General features: G+C 40.3%; 2 protein-coding genes and 4 non-coding genes across 6 annotated transcripts; 1 reads left to right on the forward strand and 5 right to left on the reverse strand.

Annotated features, from left to right (window-relative positions):
* Positions 1 to 2,078: 2,078 nt before the first annotated feature.
* Positions 2,079 to 8,496, reverse strand: LOC146310165 (guanine nucleotide-binding protein G(I)/G(S)/G(O) subunit gamma-5). Its single transcript, XM_084743816.1, has 3 exons — positions 8,316 to 8,496; positions 3,898 to 4,024; positions 2,079 to 2,245 (listed from the first exon to the last, which is right to left on the reverse strand). Exons 1-2 carry the CDS (start codon positions 8,406 to 8,408, stop codon positions 3,899 to 3,901), a joined length of 219 nt encoding a protein of 72 aa, XP_084599942.1. The 5' UTR covers positions 8,409 to 8,496; the 3' UTR covers positions 2,079 to 2,245; position 3,898.
* trnap-agg (transfer RNA proline (anticodon AGG)) lies at positions 4,731 to 4,802 on the reverse strand. The gene has a single exon. It is a non-coding gene; the product is annotated as a tRNA-Pro (tRNA).
* Positions 8,497 to 11,908: 3,412 nt separating the features above from the next.
* Positions 11,909 to 18,863, forward strand: clpp (caseinolytic mitochondrial matrix peptidase proteolytic subunit). Its single transcript, XM_084743815.1, has 7 exons — positions 11,909 to 12,055; positions 13,938 to 14,039; positions 15,259 to 15,330; positions 15,432 to 15,528; positions 16,616 to 16,803; positions 16,963 to 17,068; positions 18,177 to 18,863. Exons 1-7 carry the CDS (start codon positions 12,044 to 12,046, stop codon positions 18,401 to 18,403), a joined length of 804 nt encoding a protein of 267 aa, XP_084599941.1. The 5' UTR covers positions 11,909 to 12,043; the 3' UTR covers positions 18,404 to 18,863.
* Positions 18,864 to 20,098: 1,235 nt separating this feature from the next.
* On the reverse strand, positions 20,099 to 20,217 carry LOC146310168 (5S ribosomal RNA). The gene has a single exon (XR_014772507.1). It is a non-coding gene; the product is annotated as a 5S ribosomal RNA (ribosomal RNA).
* Positions 20,218 to 21,932: 1,715 nt separating this feature from the next.
* Positions 21,933 to 22,051, reverse strand: LOC146310169 (5S ribosomal RNA). The gene has a single exon (XR_014772555.1). It is a non-coding gene; the product is annotated as a 5S ribosomal RNA (ribosomal RNA).
* A 1,720-nt stretch (positions 22,052 to 23,771) lies between these two features.
* Positions 23,772 to 23,890, reverse strand: LOC146310170 (5S ribosomal RNA). The gene has a single exon (XR_014772566.1). It is a non-coding gene; the product is annotated as a 5S ribosomal RNA (ribosomal RNA).
* Positions 23,891 to 25,331: the final 1,441 nt, after the last annotated feature.

Consider the following 25,331-nt stretch of genomic DNA (forward strand, 5'->3'; position numbering starts at 1 on the left):
TTATAACCATGTACAAAATAAACAGACTTGAATCCAGTTTTAGAGCTGCCTTGGGCAATGTTCATAAATAGAAACAAATCAGACACCAGTCTGGTATCTGTTCATGTGACGTTAATGGGATTTTGTAGTCATCTGGTCATCAACGCCAAGATTTTTATCCACTAACAACCACTGTCAAAAGTGCAATTTGGCTGTAAAAACAGATGTTGAAAGGTACGTTTAGTATTTTTTTTAAATCCGGGCCCCATCTTTACATAGGTTGGGGTCTAAATTACTAATAGGTACATAAGGTTTTGGAATTGGTCCAGTAGGTCCTTGGGGACAAATGCAGAAATCAGAATACATCAACTAACTAAAAGGGCTTGGTAAGCCCCTTATTGTTATCATGTTAAGTGTCTGACATTATGGAAAGAATTCATACAGACATAGACCTTTCCACACGGCCCTTTCAGATGGAGAGCTGAAGTTGTTATATCACTAATTTTACCTTGCAGAATACAGGAGTTGCTAGTCTACCGCTTCCTCAACTGCTTAGTTTGCTTGTGTTATTGTGTGACCTTGGTTTTAACACGTTACTTTGGATCACATGTCAAGTCAATCGTGGATATACTTTGATGAGGGCCCCCAAGGATTATGTTGCAGCCACTGCAGCCCCATCCACAGCTACCAGCTGAGGCTATCCACTGGGCCAGTTCCTAAACTTTTTGCATATATTATAGGAATAGTTCACCCAAAAATGAAAATTCAGTCATTATCTGCTCACCCTCGTGCTGAGTGAGGGTTGGGTTTATTTTATTAGTCCGCAAAACACTGCTGGAGTATCGCAGGAAAACAATGTTGCAGAATCACCCAAACAATGGAAGTAAATGTTGACCAGTTTTCAAACATAAGCAACAACTTGAAAAAGAACATAAAATGCCTCCATACTGCTTGTCTGGCATAATCCAAGTCTCTTAAAGTCCAGACATGCCGTTTGCACACTGTCACAGCACACACACCCAGTTCAGACAGTGTGCATGTGAACGTGGCTCCAAGCTAAGGATCTGCAGTGAAGATTCAGGTTAAAAACATGGTGTAAATTACATTTTCTTAGTCAACATGTTGGGGCTTTAGGAGACTTGGATTACACCAAATAAGCAGTATGGAAGCTTTTTATGTTTTTATTCTGTTGTTTTTTTACATTTGAAAACTGGTCACCATTCACTTCCATTGTTTTAGAGATTCTGCAACATTGTTTTCCTGTGAAACTCCAGCAGTGTTTTGTGGACTAAAAAACTAAACCTGACCTTCAATCAGCAAGAGGGTGAATAGATGATCACTGAGTTTATTGCAAGCTACATTGTACGACATGGATCTAATAAAGTTGGGTACAACATTGAATTTAAGGTATGTAGCCCATACAATGATGACACCTACTGAATTGCAGGATGCAGGTCAATAAAATACCATCAGCATGCGTCATTTCTCATTAGCGTGTCATCAATTTATGCCATTGATAGAGATACAGCATGACCCAAAGCAGTCCTTTGTGTGCATTTATATGTCTAGGAAAAAAGAGGAGGATGAGTTTGTTTTTGGCACCAGCAAAGATTATTTATCTTGCCAGTATCACATTGATCATTGCATCATTTCATGCTGCATTTCTAAAGGTTGGCTAGCAGACAGTTGTAGGAGCAGGTCATCCTAAATATCGAACCCTGTCAGACTTTTGTCGTTTTGGTTGCAGGACCATGATAACAGCCATCTTTAAACCTCTCTCACAGTGCAAAGTAGGACTACCATTATGGAGCTACAACCAAATATACTGCCACATTTAGTGATATTTCATTTGAAACAGCCAAAAATCACACAGTGTGTACCAGCTTTGGTCATTTATCTGCCAAAGTATGTAAAAATGGGACCCAAGTTTAAAAATACTGGAATTACCCTTGAGCAAGTGGTCAAAATATTGAATGTGGTCATAAAAACAGAATTGGTAGTTGTGTGAAGTGACCATAGTAAAGGCTTCTGAACCCTGGAAAGAGCTAAACTTAAAGACACAGAATCACACATCTTGTGAAAACAGGTACAGCATTAACTACATTTTTCAGCTGAAACTGTCAGCATCATTTCTTTGCTGCTCCAGTGTGTGTGTGTGTGTGTTTGTCTGGTCTTGACTTCTTTATCCTCAGTGGCAGTGGGTCACATGAAATCCACATTGGAATAATCAGGCGTCTGTTTGAGTGTTTTCCACTCCGTCACAGCCCTAAAAAGACAGGAAAGACATTTCGCTTGAAGGGATGTGTCTTGTGCTGTAAAAGACAGCAGGCTCATTGTTCAGCAGGTTGAAAAGGCACAATAAGTATTAACAAAGTATTATCAGAGGAGCAGAAAAGAAAATCATTTGAGAACTCAAGGGATAGTTCACCCAAAAATGAAAACACACCCAGTTCAGACAGTGTGCATGTGGACTTGTCACCATTCACTGCCATTGTTTTGGAGATTCTGCAACACTGTTTTCCTGTGAAACTCCAGCAGTGTTTTGTGGACTAAAAAACTAAACCTGACCTTCAATCGGCAAGAGGGTGAATAGATGATCACTGAGTTTATTGCAAGCTACATTGTACAACCTGAATCTAATAAACTTGGGTACAACATTGAATTTAAGGTATGTAGCCCATACAATGATGACACCTACTGAATTGCAGGATGCAGGTCAATAAAATACCATCAGCATGCGTCATTTCTCATTAGTGTGTCAGCAATTTAGGCCACTGATAGAGATATGACCCAAAGCAGTCCTTGTAATCAGTGCATTTATGTGTCTAGGAAAAAAGAGGAGGATGAGTTTGTTTTTGGCACCAGCAAAGATTATTTATCTTGCCAGTATCACATTGATCATTGCATTTTATGTTTTTATTCTGTGGTTTTCATATGTTCGAAAACTGGTCACCATTCACTTACATTGTTTGGGAGATTCTACAAAGCTGTTTTCCTGTGAAATTCCAGCAGTGTTTTGTGGACTAAAAAACTAAACCCAACCTTTAATTTGCATGAGGGTGAGTCAATAATGACTAAATTTTCATTTTGGGTGAACTTTCCCTTTAAAAATACACTCTTAGAAATAAAGGTGCTGACTTGGAACCCTTTCAGAGGGTTCCACTGAGAACCAAACATAAAGGGTTATACCCTGAACCATCTGTGAAAGGTTTCACCCACAATCCCCTATGAAAGGTTCAATATACAGTATGCAATGCCGAGAACCTTTCTATGAAGTAATGGTTCTATCTAGGACCCTCCCAGGACACTTTTCCACTAAATCATGGTGCTTGGTTCTTGAACCAGTTCCACTCAAGATCCTTGGAACCTTGGTGCTATCTAGTGAACTGGTCCACCTTTCCACTAGTTTTGAGTGGAACCATTGTAATTAAGATGTCAGCAACAGAGGGCGTGGCACAGTGCACAACAACCAGTAAAATATGACAGGCCCACTTTGGTTCCTAAGGAAAATCCGGTATTTTTTGGTTCCAGCTGGGAACCAGCCTTTCAGGCTCTTTTTTTTTTTGGTGGATATGCTCTAAACTCTTCAAAATTAGGTGCATGAACCAGAACAGGGTTTCCAACAAGAACTCAAGAGTGTTCTACTAAGAACCTTGGCAAAAGAGTTCTTTAAGTTTTTAAACAATCTGCAATGAACTCATTCTTTGAAGAAGGGTTCTTTGGATGAAAGGGATTCTTAATGAAACCCTTTGTCTTACAAAGAGGCCTTGACAAACCTTTTCTTTAAAACAAGCTTTCTCTGGAAGCAAATGGTTCTGGGTATAAACTCAGCTCCTTCAAGAAGAACCCTTTTGGAATCCTTATTTTTAAGAGTGTAACTCATCAGTTCAAGCAAAGAGAAGAGAGCTGCAGTCCCACCTCAGAGGAGGACACATGATTTGGGTGGCCTGAATGGGTTATCACTGGAGGGCACCCCGGTGAGCAGAGGGTCTTTGTGGGCATTTTGCAAACAGAAGGTCTTCAGTTCCGCAGCAGCCTGAGAAACCTGTGTGATATTCCATATAGCACATCATTTGGTTAAGTAAGGACAGTGTTTGTGATCAATTTTCTTTTCCTATGTAGCTTGACATATATTTGAATTTAGAAATCAGCACTAAAGCCAGCCATCATTAAGCCTTGTTTATGCTTGGGTGAGACACCATGGGACAGACACTATGCTGTGCAGACATCTCTAAATCTCTCTGTAGCTTTCACATTGTGTCCAATCACTACACAATGGTCTTAACATATAATGTTTTACATGCGGTCATGATCACCCAGTCTTCCTCCATGTTGAAATGACAGGTCGGCTTGCACCAAAGCCAACTAGTTACAGAAATTCAGAGGTGCACGACCAAGCGATGCAACAGCTTTTGGAGCCTCCGCGCCAGACCCGACACAAGATATAATGATTCAAATGATTAGGTTGTTGTCAGGCATTTGCAGAGGCTTGATGATGAGCTGTTCATTTGAATCAGGTGTGTTGGAGCAGGGAAACATCTAAAACATGCAGGGCAGGGGGCCCTGAGGACCAGGGTTGGGGAACACTGCTTTAAAGCAATGCCACAACTTAACTCCACTTCCAGACAGTCAGGTTGCATTATGGGAAGTGTAGAAGCCAACATTTTTGGAGCTTTAGCCAGATTGAGGGTGCTTTTGGAACAGAACTCAGAAACACTTTACTGATCCCTGGAGGGAAATTGTTTAAAGGTGGGCTCATCCGGGATTTAAACCCAGGACCTCTCGCACCCTAAGCGAGAATCATACCCCTAGACCAACGAGCCACAATTTATGAAAGAAATTTCTTTTTTTTTTTTTTGTTTGAGCTACTGTTTACATTCGGTTCAGTTAGTTTTGGTTTCACATCAGAATCAGTATCAGAAACGGTTTTATTGCCAAGTAGGTTTTCACTTACAAGGAATTTGCTGTGGCATGTTGGTGCATATAAACATAATACTAGAAAAATAAATAAAGAATAATGCAAGTACTGTCAGAAAAACAGCATAAATAGAAAATAAAGAATACACAATAAAACATGATAAAGTAATATTGAATATACAATATAGAAGAACAACATTTAAAAATATTACTGATATTTAAATAGACAGATAAATGAAGGAGCTGTGCAATTTTGTGTATGAGTGCATATGGTTTGACATTGAGCATGCAAGTTCACAGTATAGGGGGATGTTGCACATGCACATTTCACATGTTGTACCTACTTTCTGTCATCATCATCATCCCTATTTTTGAAATTGGTTTGTAGATGGGCATGCATCTGACATCGGCATATTTACAGTTCGACAGGTAGACTGACTTCAGTGGCCGTTTATGGAGAGAGAGGAATGAACAGATTCACATTTTTGTCATCAAAATATTATCACTATTATGGCACCACTACCAGCAGCACCAAAGTGAAACAACAACTGAAAAGTGTTCAAGTTTTCTACAGTTGACTCTTCTGCTCCTCCTGTTGCCATGTGCTTTCCTAGCTCATTTGTTTTGGTACATTGTTTTTCCTTCTTCCTGCTTGAATGATATCCTGTTGTAATTTCTTGTAATTGATCCTAAAGTCTGGACTGTGGTTTGGAGAAGGTTTCACACCTGTAATTTTGGTCCGGATCAAACTGAAATGTCTAAAAGTCAGGACCAAGTGAGGTAGGTGTGAAAACGCCCTAAAGGTTGCCCTCTGCTCTTTTCTTTAATCAGTCCTATGCTAATCCCCCAATTTTATAGCAATATATCACTGGAGTAACTCTTGATTTTACACAAGTTCTTTTGTGTTCAGTGGGTAGAATCAGGATTCACTCCTCGGTCAAATGACTCTGCAGTAAATGACTCTGAGTATTTATTGACGCCAGCTTCAATCGCCTAACCTGACACGCCAGATGGTTTCTTACACAGAACCATCTGGGAAGTCGTCCTTAGACACTCTTTGGAAAAGGGGAAGCACTTTCAAAAAGCACTTGTCTAACACAAGCTAATTACATCCAATCAGATCAAATTCTTGGCAAAGCCATGCAACAAGTACATAAGTAGAGTCTCGGCTTTCCAGAGCACCAGCATTAACAGGTTTACCCACTTAAAAAAAACAAACCCTCCGAATACATGCTAATTTTGGTTATATGGTTATGGTTTGGTGTCTTTATATCTGTGAAGTACTACTTTTCAAATGAAAACTGGTCATCATTCACATCAGTTGTTTGGGAGATTCTCCAACACTGTTTTCCTGTGAAACTCCAGCAGTATTTTGCAGACTGATAAACCAAACCTGACCTTCAGGCATTAGGGTAAGAAGACGATGACTGAATTTTAATTTTTCTGTGAACTATCCCTTTAAGGTCGGGTCAATATTATGACAGCGGTCAGTGAAAGTGAGTACCATAGTACTCAGACATATCAGTCCGTCCAGGAAGTTGCGATGTTGCAATCACAACAATTACGCAAAATTCATCCAGTCCCTGTCAATTCTGCATGACCTTGCAGTTTTGTCAAATCAGTGTTTTATTATTCATTAATTTTTGTATTCCTTCTTTTATTTTGTCACAGATACTTAAAAGAAGACAAGGTTTGACATTGTTATACATAATACATAATTTTGCCCTGCTTTGACTGAGTTTGAGCTTCAAACAGATTCAGTTTCTTTGTGGTATACCCCTCAGGTACACTCCTTTACTTAACAAATAAAGCTTTTTCATTTTATTCATTTGTTTTTATTTTGTCAGAATTTTTGTAAGTTTACTTGGAACAGTCAGAACAGTGTGTGGTTTTAATCTCACTGGAACAAATTGCCCTTGATTGTCAGTGAATTATGCCCAAAAGAAAATTTCACTTGCTCCTACAGCTGCATTGTGAAAAATACATGGCATCATGCATCACAATTTTTTAAGAGCACTCCCTTGAAATCAGGCACTTTCGGCCGCAACGATCCCTAAAACCAGCCAACAGTATCCTGGAGGAACTGTAATATGAAATAGTTAGAGGTTGTTGATGTAAATATCCCCTTGCTTCAGTAATCAACTGAACCTTCATAAAATATGATTCCACCATCTTGACCAGACCCAGGTAAAGTGTGGGCTGGGGGCCAGATGCAGCCTCATGTGGCCCTGCAAGGCCATCATGGAAATACCAAAAATTAAACATCTAGCAAAGACAGTCAATAACATTGTGCTTACCATTAAACTGTTAGCAGACCTTTATTTTTGAAAGGGGTCAGTGTTGTGTTCACTGGTAATGATAATAAACTGTATCTTTTATATTAAACTGTAACTTTAATCACTCATTGCTGCACATTCATGTTCTTTACTGTGTTCTTCTACTTTTGCTGCTACTGTCATTGCAACATGTATGCAGCATGCATGGTACACTGTAAAACATCCAGTTTTAGATATTGACGAGATATTAGCCCACAATTCAACATGGCAATTCAGAAAGAGTGGCCAACAGTAGAAGTGTCCTATATAGAACACTTGTGACCATTCCATTATCAGAGATTTGGCCATTATTAGGACTTTATATCATTTGTATCTGACCCTGAAAAATAATTGCCATGAAAAATAAAAACCCACACCTGATCATAACAATATCACGTATACAAAAAGTCTAAAGTTTGGTGCCTTTTTAAAACCACTACTGTTTGGACTAATGGACTAATTGAAATTCTCCAGTGATTTATTTAATCTGGGTGCTCCCCCAGCAGCCTACTGCCGGGTTGGGCAACACAGACACACACTTGAAACTAGTCTGACTTCAGTTCTAAAATAAGTAGCCACCCAACAATCACACCAGTCACACAGCAGCACAATCAACAAAGCTATCACTGTGCTGCACAAGCAGTTCACTGCACACCAGGAAATCACACTCACATGGCTTTCAAATGACTTATAACATGAGCCCAAAAATAAAAATGTATTCCACAAGTATGGGGATGGTGGACTTTAAGTAAGATAGTGGCCAATTTAAAGTAACTACACAAAAACACTATTTTCAAAGAAATTCAGAGGGTTTTTCCCTTTAAGTTTGGGTTAAAAGCAATTATATGTTTAAATTCCGAGTGGGAATATGTGAAGTTTTAAGTTGAGAACACGTTTTAATCACAAAATATTTGAAGCTACAATGCTTCTTGATATTATACAGTAAATACAAACATGTAAAATGCTGACAGGTAAGTGATAAATAGCAGCCTATTATTTGCAGCGGCACATCAAAGCTCATAATGCGCTACAGAGCGGGAGTCACGCGCACAGGAGAGGCTTGATATGAAGTTGAATGGAGGTCTTGAGTTGAGTGTACTGTACCTTTATCCGACGGACACTGGCCTCCAGACGAAGCTGTTTCACTGCCTTCTGGGCGAGGGCTAAACTGCTGTTGGCGGCGCTGTTGTTTGACATGACTGAGTCAAAGTAACGCAGAAAGTGACCAAGTGTTCAGTTACATTAACGCTTCAGCGCGAGGCTGCAATAAAACACATCTTCCGGTTAGATCCTTCACAATAAAACAAGACTATTCACTTACTTTCTTTTCCTTCCTCCACCCACAACCCACCCCTCACCCACACACACACCCACCCACCCATCCCCACACACACACACACACACACACACACACATTAAAGAGCATAAAGTATCATTGTTAATTAAACTGGAATAGAGGAAGAAATATTCAGATTCTTCCCACCCAGCAAATTTTGAAAAGGCGTTGAAAAACAGCTTTGTCAGTCATTTTACAAACTTTTGATGTTGGTTGAAAGTAAAATATGAAAAGATGTCTTTTTCTATTTCTATTCAAGGGTGCCCCCTCTACATTCAGTTTTTTTTTTTGATGGTGAAAGGTTAAAATTCATTGTTGAAAAGACTGACTAAATATAGCCCAAAGTTTCAACTTCTATTTTTCGGCTACATTTGAATCAAGTTGGAAAACCAAAACACAGACCAGATTTCAACATCAATTTATATATCCATTTTGGGGCAAGATTAGAACCAAATGAGATGGATTAAACACTGTCAAAATTTCAGTGTCTAATTTTAGGCTGAATTTAGGCCAAATCAGATGGACTAAACACAGTCCAAATTTCACAGTCCATAAACATCAATATTTGAGTGAAATTCAAACCAAACTGCATGGATTAAAAACAGTCCAACTTTCAGCATCTTGTGCTACATTTGGACCAAATCAGAAGGACCAGTAAACATGGACTAATTTTCAGCGTTTATTTTTCAGTGAGATTTGAACCAAATGGGATGTACTAAACATGCTCCAAACAAATTTAGCCCAAAACACAATGTTGAAATGATATCGAGTGGTGGGTTTACTTAAGTAAAAGTAGTAATGCTGGAAAAAATAAAAACACCATTATAAGTGAGTCAGGTAAGTTGGTACACTTTTTGGTATATTAAAACCACCTAAAATTCTGAATATCACCTTAAGTGTTACTTTTAGGACTTGTTATGGATCTCTGCTATATTTCTATGAAGAAAATATGTTGCCAAGAAAATCCTTACAAGTCTTAGTAATTCCTGAGGCAAATATTCATCCCATCACATGATAAGTTCAAGATAACCCTCCCTTAGTTCAGACAAATAACACATTAAGTCTATGGTGTCATAAATTATAATCCTGAAACAATATAGTTGACAAGCAGGGGCAGGGGTTCAGGAGACAACAAAGTATAATAATAATATATAATATATAAAAAGAGTGGCTGAATCTACGCATTCATGTTTCTAATTCTTATTCTTGTCTGTGTTGTTTTTTGAGACTACAGAAATCACCTGTAATGCATCTTGGTACATGTAGGCACTGCTGTATAGCTTCACATAATGGAGAACTCAAATTTCTGGCAAAATAGCAGCAGTGAGGAATTTGTTGATTCAGCTGACTACAATGACTGTCACCACTAACTGGACATTCACATGAGAAATGACGAATTTTCCCTTTAAATAGTATCACTGGTAACACCTGTGTTTACCCAGCGAGCTGGGATGAGAACGTGTTGGTTTACCCTATTATCACAAATTACTAACATATAATGAATTCCTCTCTAAATTTAGGTCATCAGTTGCACCAAAAGAATATGCAGTGAGTGCTTCTTAGATTCTTGAGGTTGAGACATTACCAAGAATAAATGATCGAAAAACATACATCAGGAATTGCATAAAATCTGTATCCCTGCCCCTATAAAGATCCTTTTGGGCTTTGGTTTCTGGAGAAATTGATTGGCAGAAAACTTTTGGGATAAATTTTGTGTTAATAATAAAGTAAAAGAGGTTTTCTTAAGAATTTTGCGAAACATTCAACAAAAAAGACAGAGAGATTTCAAATGCATATTCAATATTCTTGTACTTGTAAAATCTGTGATTTTTACTGGATGTTCAACATTATATGAGAAGGAAAACTGAACAAACAATTCAATTGCAAGATAAATTATATATGTTTTGGAGGTAATGAGAGGGATACAGATATTGGATTATTTGGGCAGCTACCTTTATAATTAGGGAAATTCCATATTCACAGGAAGAGATGGATGGGATTTTGCACTTTTTACACTTCACAGTAAGAAAGTCATCAATATGGCACTGCATTATGAGACCTAAAGGATAAGAAGGCAATTACAACTAATTGTGTAATTGACATATTTCTTATGGACTGATGATACAACTGTACATTGTTGTGAATTTGTATTATTTTTCTTTCTTTCTTTCTTGTAAATTTGGTAACTATGGACAGTGTTGTGTAGGCTTATAATGTTTCTTAAAAAGTGGAGTAATAGTAGGACATTCATGGGGTAAAAAGTAATAGTTATATATTGTAGAATGTAACAGTGAAGGCTAGTATTTAATCAGGGGCCTTTGTATAGGAGCGGCCTAGGGGGGCACTGCCCACCCCTGGAATTTGACTTGACTGTCTCGTGCTAAGCTGACGCACACACACATATTCCTACAATCACAAAACACCTTTCATTCATGTTTAAACAGCGTCTGTGTAAAATGATACTCATTAATAATGAAAAATGAATTATTATTATTATTATTATTATTATTATTATTATTATTATTATTATTATTATTATAAAGCATAATAAATCTCAATAGACCTGTGAAATGCGCACGGGAAGGGATCACAGCCGTCAGATCGTGACAGCTGGAGCAGCTGTAGAGTTTGTGTCTGTGCGTTTACTGGGATCCACAAAACAAGGATTAAACAATTATGACCTGTAACACACAAAATGAACAGACGTTATATCTGACCACGAGAGCGGGCCGACCCGGGAAGAAAAAGGTCTCTGTGCTACTGTCAGAGTCTGATGCCGGCTGCAACCCGGTGCGTAATTTTGCGCACAGGTTATCAAACTTCAGAAACACTGTCTGATCTGTTTCCCCCACCCACATTAGTGTCTGGAGGAGCGAAAAACATAACTAGTTACATATCTGCATGACATTTACTGGTCATTTATTGTGTTATTTTTGCAGGCGTTAACGTAAAATAAACTATTTCCACATGACACTGGAGACGTCCTGCTGTCTCACACATCACTTTTCATTCCTGGTTCGCTCTCACGCTTTCACTGTAATCTGTCGATCTGTCTCCTCACTTTAAAAAATTTTCATTTTGTTTCCTCGTGGTAAATACGCCGTCGTGCTGCCACTGCTCGCGCTCGTGGCTCACCTGCTTCTTAAAGGTAATGAGAGCCGACTTTCTGATTGGTTTATTGCATGTTCGGCCCAAACTCATACAGGAGAGGACACTCAAGACGGCTAAAGTGGATTTGGGCACACCTTGAATAAATTAATTCCACTGCGCCTCAAACTTTCCACTTGCGCTTTAGATCAGCGTAAGATATGGCCATACAGGTATAAATAAATAAGCAACAGAAAATAACTAACAAATCTGTCCTATGGGGGGAGCTAATGAAGCAAACCTCTTAGTAATCCACGAAGAAGAGAAAGCGGGTCACAAGTCGGCTGGAAGTGTTTCCGGTGGAGCTGGGGGTCACACTGAGGGGGAGTGAAACATAAAACACTTGAAAATGCTGTTACGGGTGAGTAGAAAGAGTTTATGAGAGCCTGTTGTCAGCGGCTTCACACTGAACACTGGTTTTATCTGAACTCAGTGTTCGTGTTGTTACCGCTGCGTGTCGTGTTCAGCATGTTAGCTAACAGCTTGTGTAACGTTGCTTCATGGCAGCATCACCTCCAACCGAGGCTGTCAGCTTCACACTAGAAAACTTTGTGAACAGAGCTTTTTCTAAAAGAACACAAACCAGACCAGTCAGAACAAACGGAACAGTGAAGTTTGTTGTCGATTGTAACATGGTGACCTCCTGCAGATGTGTAACTTAACCTGACAGGACAGTAACCTGTCCTTACCATGGAACTATAATAATGTACAAGCTGCTTTCTGTTTTCTGCTTTCAGACACATTTTATTATTGGAGTTATTCTATTAGTAATATTGACTGGAAGAAGTTTAATTTAAGCTGATTCATAGACGCTATACAGTGAAACGTGTCTTACAAAAGTTACAGAGTGACACAGATGTAATCTGGATGTGAATTACACCCTGAAACTCGCTCCCATTTATTTTGGTCTCGTAGTTTTACATATGAGCTGTGCAAAAGATGTAAATAATTTTAAGATCGACAACATTTTCTCACACTTTGCTCTTTACGGTGGAAATATTAGAGCTGCAACGATTAATCGATTATTAAATTAATCGCCAACTATTCTGATAATTGATTACCTGGTTTGAGTCTTTTTTATTTTTTTTAAGGAAAAAAAAGTAAAAAATTCTAAAAAAGATTCTAGCCTTGCTTCTCCGGACGTGGGCTCAGACTTTGGGAAACACTGCTCAACGTTTTTCACCATTTTCTGACATTTTATAGACCAAACAAATATTTGATTTAACATGAAAATTATCAACATGTTAAAAAAAATATAAATTCTATTCATTCCAGTAGAGACATATGTCTGTGTGCACCATGTTTGGACTTATTTTTCAGTTGCTAAGATTGTGACAGGATTAATAGAGAAAGTAATCGACAGATTAATCAACAATGAAAGTAACTGTCAACTGCAGCCTTAGAAAAGGCCTTATATTTTGTTGCTGTGATTAAGACCTTAATGCATTTTCCATGTTAATCTCATATCATCTCTCACTAAATTCCACATGAAATCTAAATTTCCAAACAAAATTAAATATATGTCATATTTTTGGAGGTTTGAAGTCAGTGCTATCAAGGGTACCGGATTTCACAAAAATTCAACCAAATACTTTTATATCAGTTGCTTCCTCAATTATTGTTAAGGATTGATAATAATTGTGGGATTTATAATAATTATGGGCCATTTAATCAATGTAAATAGTTGTGTGGTCTTTAAAATATCAGAAAATGGTGAAAAATGTTGTTCAGTGTCCCAAAGTCTAAGACGACTTCAAATGTCTTGTTTTGTCCACAACTCAAAAATATTCAGTTTACTGTCAGAGAGGAGTAAAGAAACCAGAATGTTTTTTTTAATAAAAAGAAAAAATACTCAAACGGATTAATCAATTAACAAAGTAGTTGGCAATCAATTTATTGATCAATTAAACAAGTAAGTGTTGCTGCTCTATTTAGAACAGGCAGTGACTAGAAAGCACAGAATAGCTATTATGAGCAGTTTTGCGTCACAGTTTTAGCCCAGGCGTATCCAAACTGACACAATTCTGTGAAGCAATGCTTAAAGATATTTATTAACTTGATTTGAATGACTTAAGAATTTGAAGTTAGTTGTATGTATCTATCCCTAATGTTTATATTATACATTTTGTTTATTGCAAGGTTGTTAAAAAGACATGGATTTCTTGTCTTCTGTTGAAAATGTGCTGTCAAGTTTAAAAATGTCTATTAAAAACCACAGTGTGTGTTGTGCTTGTGTCTTTCAGAGGGTGTTGCACATTGGAGCGTCGACACTGAAACACAGCAGGTCTATCCACCACAGTCCAGTATGGAGGAGTCCTCTCATACCCATAGTAGTGGAGCAGACGGTGAGTGAGACCACTAGAACGTAGGGCTGAACAATTCTGAAAAAATATCACATTGTGATCATTTTGACTGATTTGCAGTATTAGAGGTAATGATCATTTTTACATCATTATTCTTATTTTCATTGAAAAGCATGTTAAAATGACTCTGGTGTGTTTTTTTTTACCAGGAATTTGTACCAATTTTTTTTTCTAAACACATTTTGCCTTTAACAAATATTGCACCTCCTGCAATGTGAAAATTGCATAAAGTCTCACTGCGATTTCAATAAAGTTTCAATTAATTGTGTAGCCCTACTCAAAGTGATGAATTGTGTCCTCAAATCCCAACAGGCTTTTGCATGATGCCTGTCTGCAGTAGAGCTGCAAAGAGTAATCAATGAATCAATTATTAAAAGATTATTAAGATCATCACCAACTATTTTGATTATCGATTAATTGTTTTGAATCTTTTTTTACATTAATATTAACATTACATTAACATTCTTTGATTTCAGCTACTTAAAAGAGAATATTTTCTTGTCTCTTTTCTCCTCTCTGACAGTTATATGTATGATGGAGCCTATTTTTCAATTGACAAGATTGGGGCAGGATTAATTAATTGATTAGTCATTTTGGTGCATTTTTTTTTATTAAAAAATACTGAATTATCCTATTTTTCACAATTTTCTGACATTTCATGGACCAAACAACTAATAGATTAGTCGAGAAGATAATCAACAGGTTGTAGCCCTGGTCTGCAGTAGATTTGTACTGAGAAACAAGCTCTGGTACAGAGGATAAAATGAGTTTTACATTTTGGAACAAACAGAAGAATGAATGTGGATTTAACATGAATTTAGAGAGATCTGAAGGAAAAGAACGCCACCTACAAAAACATCAAGTTCAGCAGAGTTTGTCCTGTTTGTAGTGTCCTTGTATGCTCAAACTGTCAGTATGCAGACTACAAACTTTGATGTTGACTTTGACTAATGATTATTTTCATAGTTAACTGGTCGATTATCTTCTCTTGATTATCATTTTAATCGCTGTAACTCTAATCATAATTTAAACAAAACACTTAATCAGTAGTAAAGTTGTTCAGTTGATTTCATAAATGTACAGAAATGAGCCAGCTACAGTGACTGGTAGAGTCTTGGACAGTCACTGCACTACATAAAGTAGTTTTGTTGGTGGTCTTAAAATTAAAAACAGTTCTGTCTTTTTGTTTTTTTTTTTCCAGGGGAGAGGAGAAAGAGCGTATGATATCTACTCTCGCCTCCTGAGAGAGAGAATCATCTGTGTAATGGGTCCTGTAAGTTTGTCGCCGCATGTTGAGACTGATGACTGACCTTTTTTTTCATCAACATGTTTTCAGAGCATGATTGATGTTGTTGCTCTTTCTCCTCTTCTCAGATCGATGACTCTGTAGCCAGTCTGGTTATTGCCCAGCTGCTTTTCCTACAGTCAGAAAGCAACAACAAACCCATCCACATGTACATCAACAGTCCTGGTAAGACCGTCAGTCAAAGGCTGGAAATGTTCTTTTCTGAAGCTTGAATCAGGCAGAGGATAAACACAGAAAACCAGCATGACAACACGACAGACAGTGCATGTCAGAAATTGTAGATTGCAAATGAAAAGAGATGATGTTGATTATTGTCCGATCAGCTTCCTGTGAAAATAAAAAAATGAAAAAGACATAAGCCCACTGGGATCAGACTGGGATCAGTGCTGGATCAGAACTTTAATCAGGCCTTAAAAGTTAAGCTACGAACTACTACTACTACTACTGATAACAACAACAATAATAATAATAATAATAATAATAATAATAATAATATAAAATAATAATACAGCCCAAACCCGACATAAGCCCATGAAATATGTTAGAAATTTGTCCCGACCCAAACCCATCGGGTTCAGGCACAGATCTCAAGCTCTATGCTGGATCATAAAATACCTGAATAGAGAGGGAAAGATCTGCACACCAGAAAGCTACAAAAAGGTATTTGTTTGTGTTATTTGTGTGATGTTTTGAGCTCCAGGTCCTTCCACAGACTGCTTCTCTATTTTGACAATCAGTTAATCAGTTTGAGTAATTTTTATAGAAAATTATCTGATTTCAGCTTCTTAAATGAAAAATTTCTTTTGGTGTCTTCACTGTTCTATGACAGCAAACTGAATATATTAGGGTTGTCAGCAAAACAAGACATTCGAAGATGTCACCTTAGGCTTTGGGAAACACTCATCAACATTTTTCACCATCTTCTGACATTTCATAGACCAGACAACTATCAATTTATCATGACAGTAATCCACAGACTATGCAAATAATTATTAGTTGAAGCCCTAGTGAAAAGCAGTGGGGTAAATGGTAATTTCATAATATCAACATCATTTCAATATCCAATATCTCTTTTTTACTTTTTAGCATTTTGTTATGGCCTAATTATCCTGAGTAAAACACTATAATAATTACCAGTAAATGTACCAGTTTCTCTCTGAATTCTGATTCTGGGTGAAAGAAAATCCCAAATGAGCACATTAAAAGAATAAATTCATGCCATTTTTTTTTTTAATCCTTCCTCTCCCCCCAGGCGGAGTGGTGACAGCAGGCCTGGCCATTTACGACACCATGCAGTACATCCTTAATCCCATCTCCACCTGGTGTGTTGGCCAGGCAGCCAGCATGGGCAGCCTGCTCCTGGCAGCAGGAACGGCAGGCATGAGGCATTCACTGCCCAACGCCCGCATCATGGTCCACCAGCCCTCAGGGGGAGCCAGGGTAAGGTGTTTTCCCCCAGGTCCTTTATCACTGATCTGAAATCAGGCATGGGGATGATTAGAAAGTCTGAGAGTTAAGAAAGCAAAGTTGTCGAGCCTGTAAAGGTGATCATGTGATCACTGGAACAGGGAAATAATAATCAGAGTGCTGTGTGTCCAGGGTCAGGCCACTGACATCGCCATCCAGGCCGAGGAGATCCTGAAGCTGAAGAGACAGATCAATAACATCTACGCCAAACACACAGGACAGTCACTGGAAACCATCGGTAGGTTTAACCCAGCTCTGTATGTTTTCCTGCACAGACAACTTCAGCAGCAGATGGATCTGTGCTCTCAGAGTAGGAAACTACTCACATGACACCCAGAATAATACCTCCTCCATGTGTTTAGTTTCACATTCAGACAATAAGCACCTTTCAGCTGAAAGAGTGGTTTTAACAACCTGCTGCCACTCCTGCTTGTCTTCTTGGTTTTGTTCTGTAAAAACAGCCCAGCTCTGCTTTACACAAAGTAAATTATGGAAATTCTTAAAAATGCTTGAATTTTAATGTGCTGTTTTCAAGGTTTGAAAAGTGTGTGGATTTTTGATATACTGCTTGAAAATGTAATGGCATTACTTTCACAATAGTTGAAATCAGAGAATTTGAACTTTTTTTTTTCTTAAAAAAATACTCAAACCAATTAATCAATTAATTAATCCTGTCATAATCTTGTGACTTGAAAAATATGTCCAAACATGTGGAGCACATGGACGTACATCTGTATTTTTTTTTTCTTTTTTTTCATTGTTGATTAATCTGTCGATGATTTTCCTGATTAATCAAGTAATTGTTTGGTCAGAAAATGGTGAAAAATGATGAACAGTGTTTCTCAAAGTCCAAGATGACATCCTCAAATGTCTTGTTTTGTCCACAACTCAAAAATATTCAGTTTACTGTCAGAGAGGAGTAAAGAAACCAGAAAATCTTTGTGTTTAAGAAGCTGAAATCAGAGAAATTTTGCTTTTTTCTTCTTAAAAAAATCACCCACACCGACTGATCAGTGGTTGGCAATTATTTAATGATTGATAAATAACCATTTAATTGATGTGTTGTTGCAGCTCTAATAGGATGCCAAGTCAAGATGTTTTTACTCTTCTCCTGACTGGCTCTGGCAAGAGTTTGATGTGATTGGTTGAAGTTAGCCCATGTTAGATGTAATGTTAGATGGTTCATTCAGTCACCTGCCAAGTGTCTTCTGAAAGTGCTTGCCCTTTTCCAAACAGTTTCTGACATTGACTTCCCAAATGGTTCAGTGTAACAAAACAAACCGGTTAGAATAGACCTGTCATAAATGAATGCTCATTTGTCTCACTTGTCTCTCCTGTCCTTTCAGAGGGTGTGATGGAAAGGGACCGCTACATGAGCCCCATGGAGGCACAGGACTTCGGTCTGATTGACCGGGTCCTGGTTCACCCTCCCCAGGCAGGCCAGGACGAGCCCGAGCTGGTGCAGAAAGAGCCGGCAGCGGCAGCCAGTCCCTCTCCACAGCCAGAGTCTCCGGCCCCAGAGCAGGCCTCCCCTGGGACAAATCCTCCCTCCTCATACAAACCTGAGCCATGAGGCCATCACAGAGCTGTCTGGAGCTGATACCCGACAGTTCCTGAGAACAAGGCCAAGCCTCTGCCGTGTGTTTGTTTCGTCTTAGGTGGCTTCTTTCTCCCATCCTCACTCACACTCTGTAGCATCTGCTCATGCAGGCACTATGTACAGTGAGCAGACAGTCACAGATCTTATGAAGGCTTTATAATTCTTTTTGAGATGTTGATTCCTTTGGTCTGAAATTCTGAGTCAGCAGGAGTCAGTCATCTTTTTGACTCCACATACATGTAATTCCTCACTCAGCTGTGAAGGAACTGAGTTTATTCAGGGGAGAGGAAGCCTGTTAAGACTGCGGAGCCATCTTGTTCTGTACCTCCGTGCTGCAGAGATGTCCACTGAAGAGTGGAGAGGACCTGTATGAGCTGTATGTGAATACTCATATTTGTAATAAACCTGATCATTTTGACCACCGTTCGCAAAACATGGACTACTTGTTCTTGATCCATAACTGTCTCAGAATCATCCTGTCATCTACAGATCACCACATCTACAGTCACTGAGCTGCTGCACCCTTAAACCTGCTGTCCAACACACACACACCACACACACACACACACACAAGAGAACACATCAGTCTCTACAGGCTCTGCACCCCCATAACTTGTCTGTACACACACACACACACACACACACACACACAAGTGAACACATCAGAATGTTAGGTGGCTGTGATGTCATCAAAGGGAATGTGATGACGTCACAGACCCTGTGCTTTGATCTAGCATGGGCTCTGTGATGCCATCAGTGTTTAGGTCATAACCCTACCACCATGTCATTATCATACCTCGACATGTTTTCGGGGGATAACTTTTGAAGGGAAGGTGGTAGAGACTTGAAACCAAGCTCTGCACCCCCATTTGCGGACATTCCGGTTCCGATGGTACCACCATCGAGTCTCTACGACGTCAGGAAGTGGGTCAACCAGAACCTCGAGGACTCTGGTGCATACCTCGACACGTTTTCGGGGGATAACTTTTGAAGGGAAGGTGGTAGAGACTTGAAACCAAGCTCTGTCCACCCCCCCCCCACCCCATTTGCAGACATTCCGGATCCAACGGTACCACCATCGAGTCTCTACGAGGTCGGGAAGTGGGTCAACCAGAACCTCACCACATCTACGGTAAGTGAGCTGCTGCACCCTTAAACCTGCTGTCCAACATGTCATAGACATTATTCTAAAAGCTGCAATTTAAAAATAAATCTGCAGATCATAGGCCATGTCTTTGACTATGTTTAAAGTTTCTGTGAGTTGAGGACAGCAGTTACACCTCCAAATGATACACATAACATTCATGTTGCAGAGAAAAATCTAATCAATGATGGGTATTTGGAAAATTTTATTAAATGATCTACAACTGTAGTTAATTTTGGAATAGTTTCTGTTGATGGACTGTATCGTATATACTTCTCAAGCTACATGCTATATGTATTTACATGAGCGCACACAGTCTTTGGGGAGTGAGAGACTATTGTTTTTGGAGCTAATCATCCAGAGTTAATGAGAGCAGAATTATTCTGAACAGTCAACTTATTCTCTTCTCTCCTTGAAATAAGGAATAGTTTTGTGAGGCTGATAACTGATGTACTTGAGAGTCCAGAGACATACAAAAATCTGCATCCACTGAGGAGGCAGCAGCGCCCTCTGCTGTTTGAAAAAGCTTACAGCACCTGGTATTCCCAGGCGGTCTCCCATCCAAGTACTAACCAGGCCCGACCCTGCTTAGCTTCCGAGATCGGACGAGATCGGGCGTGTTCAGGGTGGTATGGCCGTAAGCGAAGGAAGCAGGGACAAAGACACATTTTAAAGGTGCTGAGAAATCACACTGTGCAGACTTTGTGTATGAAAATGTAGAAATAGATTTAAAACATTTATTAATTCATATGTTTCTCAATTACCTTTTTAAAAAAAACAAAACAAAAAAACTATTACGCGTATTTGTTGTTTTAGTCTTTTTTTTTAACCATATTTAGCTCACTAGCCAATCAGGTTTTCGGGGGATAACTTTTCAAGGGATGGTGATAGAGACTTGAAACCAAGCTCTGCACCCCCATTTGCGGACATTCCGGTTCCAATGGTACCACCATCGAGTCTCTACGAGGTCGGGAAGTGGGTCAACCAGAACCTCGAGGACTCTGGTGCATACCTCGACGGGTTTTCGGGGGATAACTTTTGAAGGGATGGCGGTAGAGACTTGAAATCAAGCTCTGCATCCCCATTTGCGGACATTCCGGATGCGACGGTACCACCATCGAGTCTCTACGAGGTCGGGAAGTGGGTCAACCAGAACTCTGGTGCATACCTCCATGGGTTTTTGTGGATTAACTTTTGAAGGGAAAGTGATACAGACTTGAAACCAGGCTCTGGCCCCCCATTTTCGGACATTCCGGATCGAAAGGTACCACCATCGAGTCTCTACAGGCTCTGCACCCCCATAACTTGTCTGTACACACACACACACACACACACACACACACACAAGTGAACACATCAGAATGTTAGGTGGCTGTGATGTCATCAAAGGGAATGTGATGACGTCACAGACCCTGTGCTTTGATCTAGCATGGGCTCTGTGATGCCATCAGTGTTTAGGTCATAACCCTACCACCATGTCATTATCATACCTCGACATGTTTTCGGGGGATAACTTTTGAAGGGAAGGTGGTAGAGACTTGAAACCAAGCTCTGCACCCCCATTTGCGGACATTCCGGTTCCGATGGTACCACCACCGAGTCTCTACGACGTCAGGAAGTGGGTCAACCAGAACCTCGAGGACTCTGGTGCATACCTCGACACGTTTTCGGGGGATAACTTTTGAAGGGAAGGTGGTAGAGACTTGAAACCAAGCTCTGTCCACCCCCCACCCCATTTGCAGACATTCCGGATCCAACGGTACCACCATCGAGTCTCTACGAGGTCGGGAAGTGGGTCAACCAGAACCTCACCACATCTACGGTAAGTGAGCTGCTGCACCCTTAAACCTGCTGTCCAACATGTCATAGACATTATTCTAAAAGCTGCAATTTAAAAATAAATCTGCAGATCATAGGCCATGTCTTTGACTATGTTTAAAGTTTCTGTGAGTTGAGGACAGCAGTTACACCTCCAAATGATACACATAACATTCATGTTGCAGAGAAAAATCTAATCAATGATGGGTATTTGGAAAATTTTATTAAATGATCTACAACTGTAGTTAATTTTGGAATAGTTTCTGTTGATGGACTGTATCGTATATACTTCTCAAGCTACATGCTATATGTATTTACATGAGCGCACACAGTCTTTGGGGAGTGAGAGACTATTGTTTTTGGAGCTAATCATCCAGAGTTAATGAGAGCAGAATTATTCTGAACAGTCAACTTATTCTCTTCTCTCCTTGAAATAAGGAATAGTTTTGTGAGGCTGATAACTGATGTACTTGAGAGTCCAGAGACATACAAAAATCTGCATCCACTGAGGAGGCAGCAGCGCCCTCTGCTGTTTGAAAAAGCTTACAGCACCTGGTATTCCCAGGCGGTCTCCCATCCAAGTACTAACCAGGCCCGACCCTGCTTAGCTTCCGAGATCGGACGAGATCGGGCGTGTTCAGGGTGGTATGGCCGTAAGCGAAGGAAGCAGGGACAAAGACACATTTTAAAGGTGCTGAGAAATCACACTGTGCAGACTTTGTGTATGAAAATGTAGAAATAGATTTAAAACATTTATTAATTCATATGTTTCTCAATTACCTTTTTAAAAAAAACAAAACAAAAAAACTATTACGCGTATTTGTTGTTTTAGTCTTTTTTTTTAACCATATTTAGCTCACTAGCCAATCAGGTTTTCGGGGGATAACTTTTCAAGGGATGGTGATAGAGACTTGAAACCAAGCTCTGCACCCCCATTTGCGGACATTCCGGTTCCAATGGTACCACCATCGAGTCTCTACGAGGTCGGGAAGTGGGTCAACCAGAACCTCGAGGACTCTGGTGCATACCTCGACGGGTTTTCGGGGGATAACTTTTGAAGGGATGGCGGTAGAGACTTGAAATCAAGCTCTGCATCCCCATTTGCGGACATTCCGGATGCGACGGTACCACCATCGAGTCTCTACGAGGTCGGGAAGTGGGTCAACCAGAACTCTGGTGCATACCTCCATGGGTTTTTGTGGATTAACTTTTGAAGGGAAAGTGATACAGACTTGAAACCAGGCTCTGGCCCCCCATTTTCGGACATTCCGGATCGAAAGGTACCACCATCGAGTCTCTACAGGCTCTGCACCCCCATAACTTGTCTGTACACACACACACACACACACACACACACACACAAGTGAACACATCAGAATGTTAGGTGGCTGTGATGTCATCAAAGGGAATGTGATGACGTCACAGACCCTGTGCTTTGATCTAGCATGGGCTCTGTGATGCCATCAGTGTTTAGGTCATAACCCTACCACCATGTCATTATCATACCTCGACATGTTTTCGGGGGATAACTTTTGAAGGGAAGGTGGTAGAGACTTGAAACCAAGCTCTGCACCCCCATTTGCGGACATTCCGGTTCCGATGGTACCACCATCGAGTCTCTACGACGTCAGGAAGTGGGTCAACCAGAACCTCGAGGACTCTGGTGCATACCTCGACACGTTTTCGGGGGATAACTTTTGAAGGGAAGGTGGCAGAGACTTGAAACCAAGCTCTGTCCCCCCCCCCCCCCACCCCATTTGCAGACATTCCGGATCCAACGGTACCACCATCGAGTCTCTACGAGGTCGGGAAGTGGGTCAACCAGAACCTCACCACATCTACGGTAAGTGAGCTGCTGCACCCTTAAACCTGCTGTCCAACATGTCATAGACATTATTCTAAAAGCTGCAATTTAAAAATAAATCTGCAGATCATAGGCCATGTCTTTGACTATGTTTAAAGTTTCTGTGAGTTGAGGACAGCAGTTACACCTCCAAATGATACACATAACATTCATGTTGCAGAGAAAAATCTAATCAATGATGGGTATTTGGAAAATTTTATTAAATGATCTACAACTGTAGTTAATTTTGGAATAGTTTCTGTTGATGGACTGTATCGTATATACTTCTCAAGCTACATGCTATATGTATTTACATGAGCGCACACAGTCTTTGGGGAGTGAGAGACTATTGTTTTTGGAGCTAATCATCCAGAGTTAATGAGAGCAGAATTATTCTGAACAGTCAACTTATTCTCTTCTCTCCTTGAAATAAGGAATAGTTTTGTGAGGCTGATAACTGATGTAATTGAGAGTCCAGAGACATACAAAAATCTGCATCCACTGAGGAGGCAGCAGCGCCCTCTGCTGTTTGAAAAAGCTTACAGCACCTGGTATTCCCAGGCGGTCTCCCATCCAAGTACTAACCAGGCCCGACCCTGCTTAGCTTCCGAGATCGGACGAGATCGGGCGTGTTCAGGGTGGTATGGCCGTAAGCGAAGGAAGCAGGGACAAAGACACATTTTAAAGGTGCTGAGAAATCACACTGTGCAGACTTTGTGTATGAAAATGTAGAAATAGATTTAAAACATTTATTAATTCATATGTTTCTCAATTACCTTTTTAAAAAAAACAAAACAAAAAAACTATTACGCGTATTTGTTGTTTTAGTCTTTTTTTTTAACCATATTTAGCTCACTAGCCAATCAGGTTTTCGGGGGATAACTTTTCAAGGGATGGTGATAGAGACTTGAAACCAAGCTCTGCACCCCCATTTGCGGACATTCCGGTTCCAATGGTACCACCATCGAGTCTCTACGAGGTCGGGAAGTGGGTCAACCAGAACCTCGAGGACTCTGGTGCATACCTCGACGGGTTTTCGGGGGATAACTTTTGAAGGGATGGCGGTAGAGACTTGAAATCAAGCTCTGCATCCCCATTTGCGGACATTCCGGATGCGACGGTACCACCATCGAGTCTCTACGAGGTCGGGAAGTGGGTCAACCAGAACCTCGAGGACTCTGGTGCATACCTCGACGGGTTTTCGGGGGATAACTTTTGAAGGGATGGCGGTAGAGACTTGAAATCAAGCTCTGCATCCCCATTTGCGGACATTCCGGATGCGACGGTACCACCATCGAGTCTCTACGAGGTCGGGAAGTGGGTCAACCAGAACTCTGGTGCATACCTCCATGGGTTTTTGTGGATTAACTTTTGAAGGGAAAGTGATACAGACTTGAAACCAGGCTCTGGCCCCCCATTTTCGGACATTCCGGATCGAAAGGTACCACCATCGAGTCTCTACAGGCTCTGCACCCCCATAACTTGTCTGTACACACACACACACACACACACACACACACACACAAGTGAACACATCAGAATGTTAGGTGGCTGTGATGTCATCAAAGGGAATGTGATGACGTCACAGACCCTGTGCTTTGATCTAGCATGGGCTCTGTGATGCCATCAGTGTTTAGGTCATAACCCTACCACCATGTCATTATCATACCTCGACATGTTTTCGGGGGATAACTTTTGAAGGGAAGGTGGTAGAGACTTGAAACCAAGCTCTGCACCCCCATTTGCGGACATTCCGGTTCCGATGGTACCACCATCGAGTCTCTACGACGTCAGGAAGTGGGTCAACCAGAACCTCGAGGACTCTGGTGCATACCTCGACACGTTTTCGGGGGATAACTTTTGAAGGGAAGGTGGCAGAGACTTGAAACCAAGCTCTGTCCCCCCCCCCCCCACCCCATTTGCAGACATTCCGGATCCAACGGTACCACCATCGAGTCTCTACGAGGTCGGGAAGTGGGTCAACCAGAACCTCACCACATCTACGGTAAGTGAGCTGCTGCACCCTTAAACCTGCTGTCCAACATGTCATAGACATTATTCTAAAAGCTGCAATTTAAAAATAAATCTGCAGATCA

Source organism: Lutjanus erythropterus, chromosome 19 (assembly GCF_056507025.1).
Source record: "Lutjanus erythropterus isolate fLutEry1 chromosome 19, fLutEry1.hap2, whole genome shotgun sequence".
Classification (NCBI taxonomy): Eukaryota; Metazoa; Chordata; class Actinopteri; order Lutjaniformes; family Lutjanidae; genus Lutjanus; species Lutjanus erythropterus.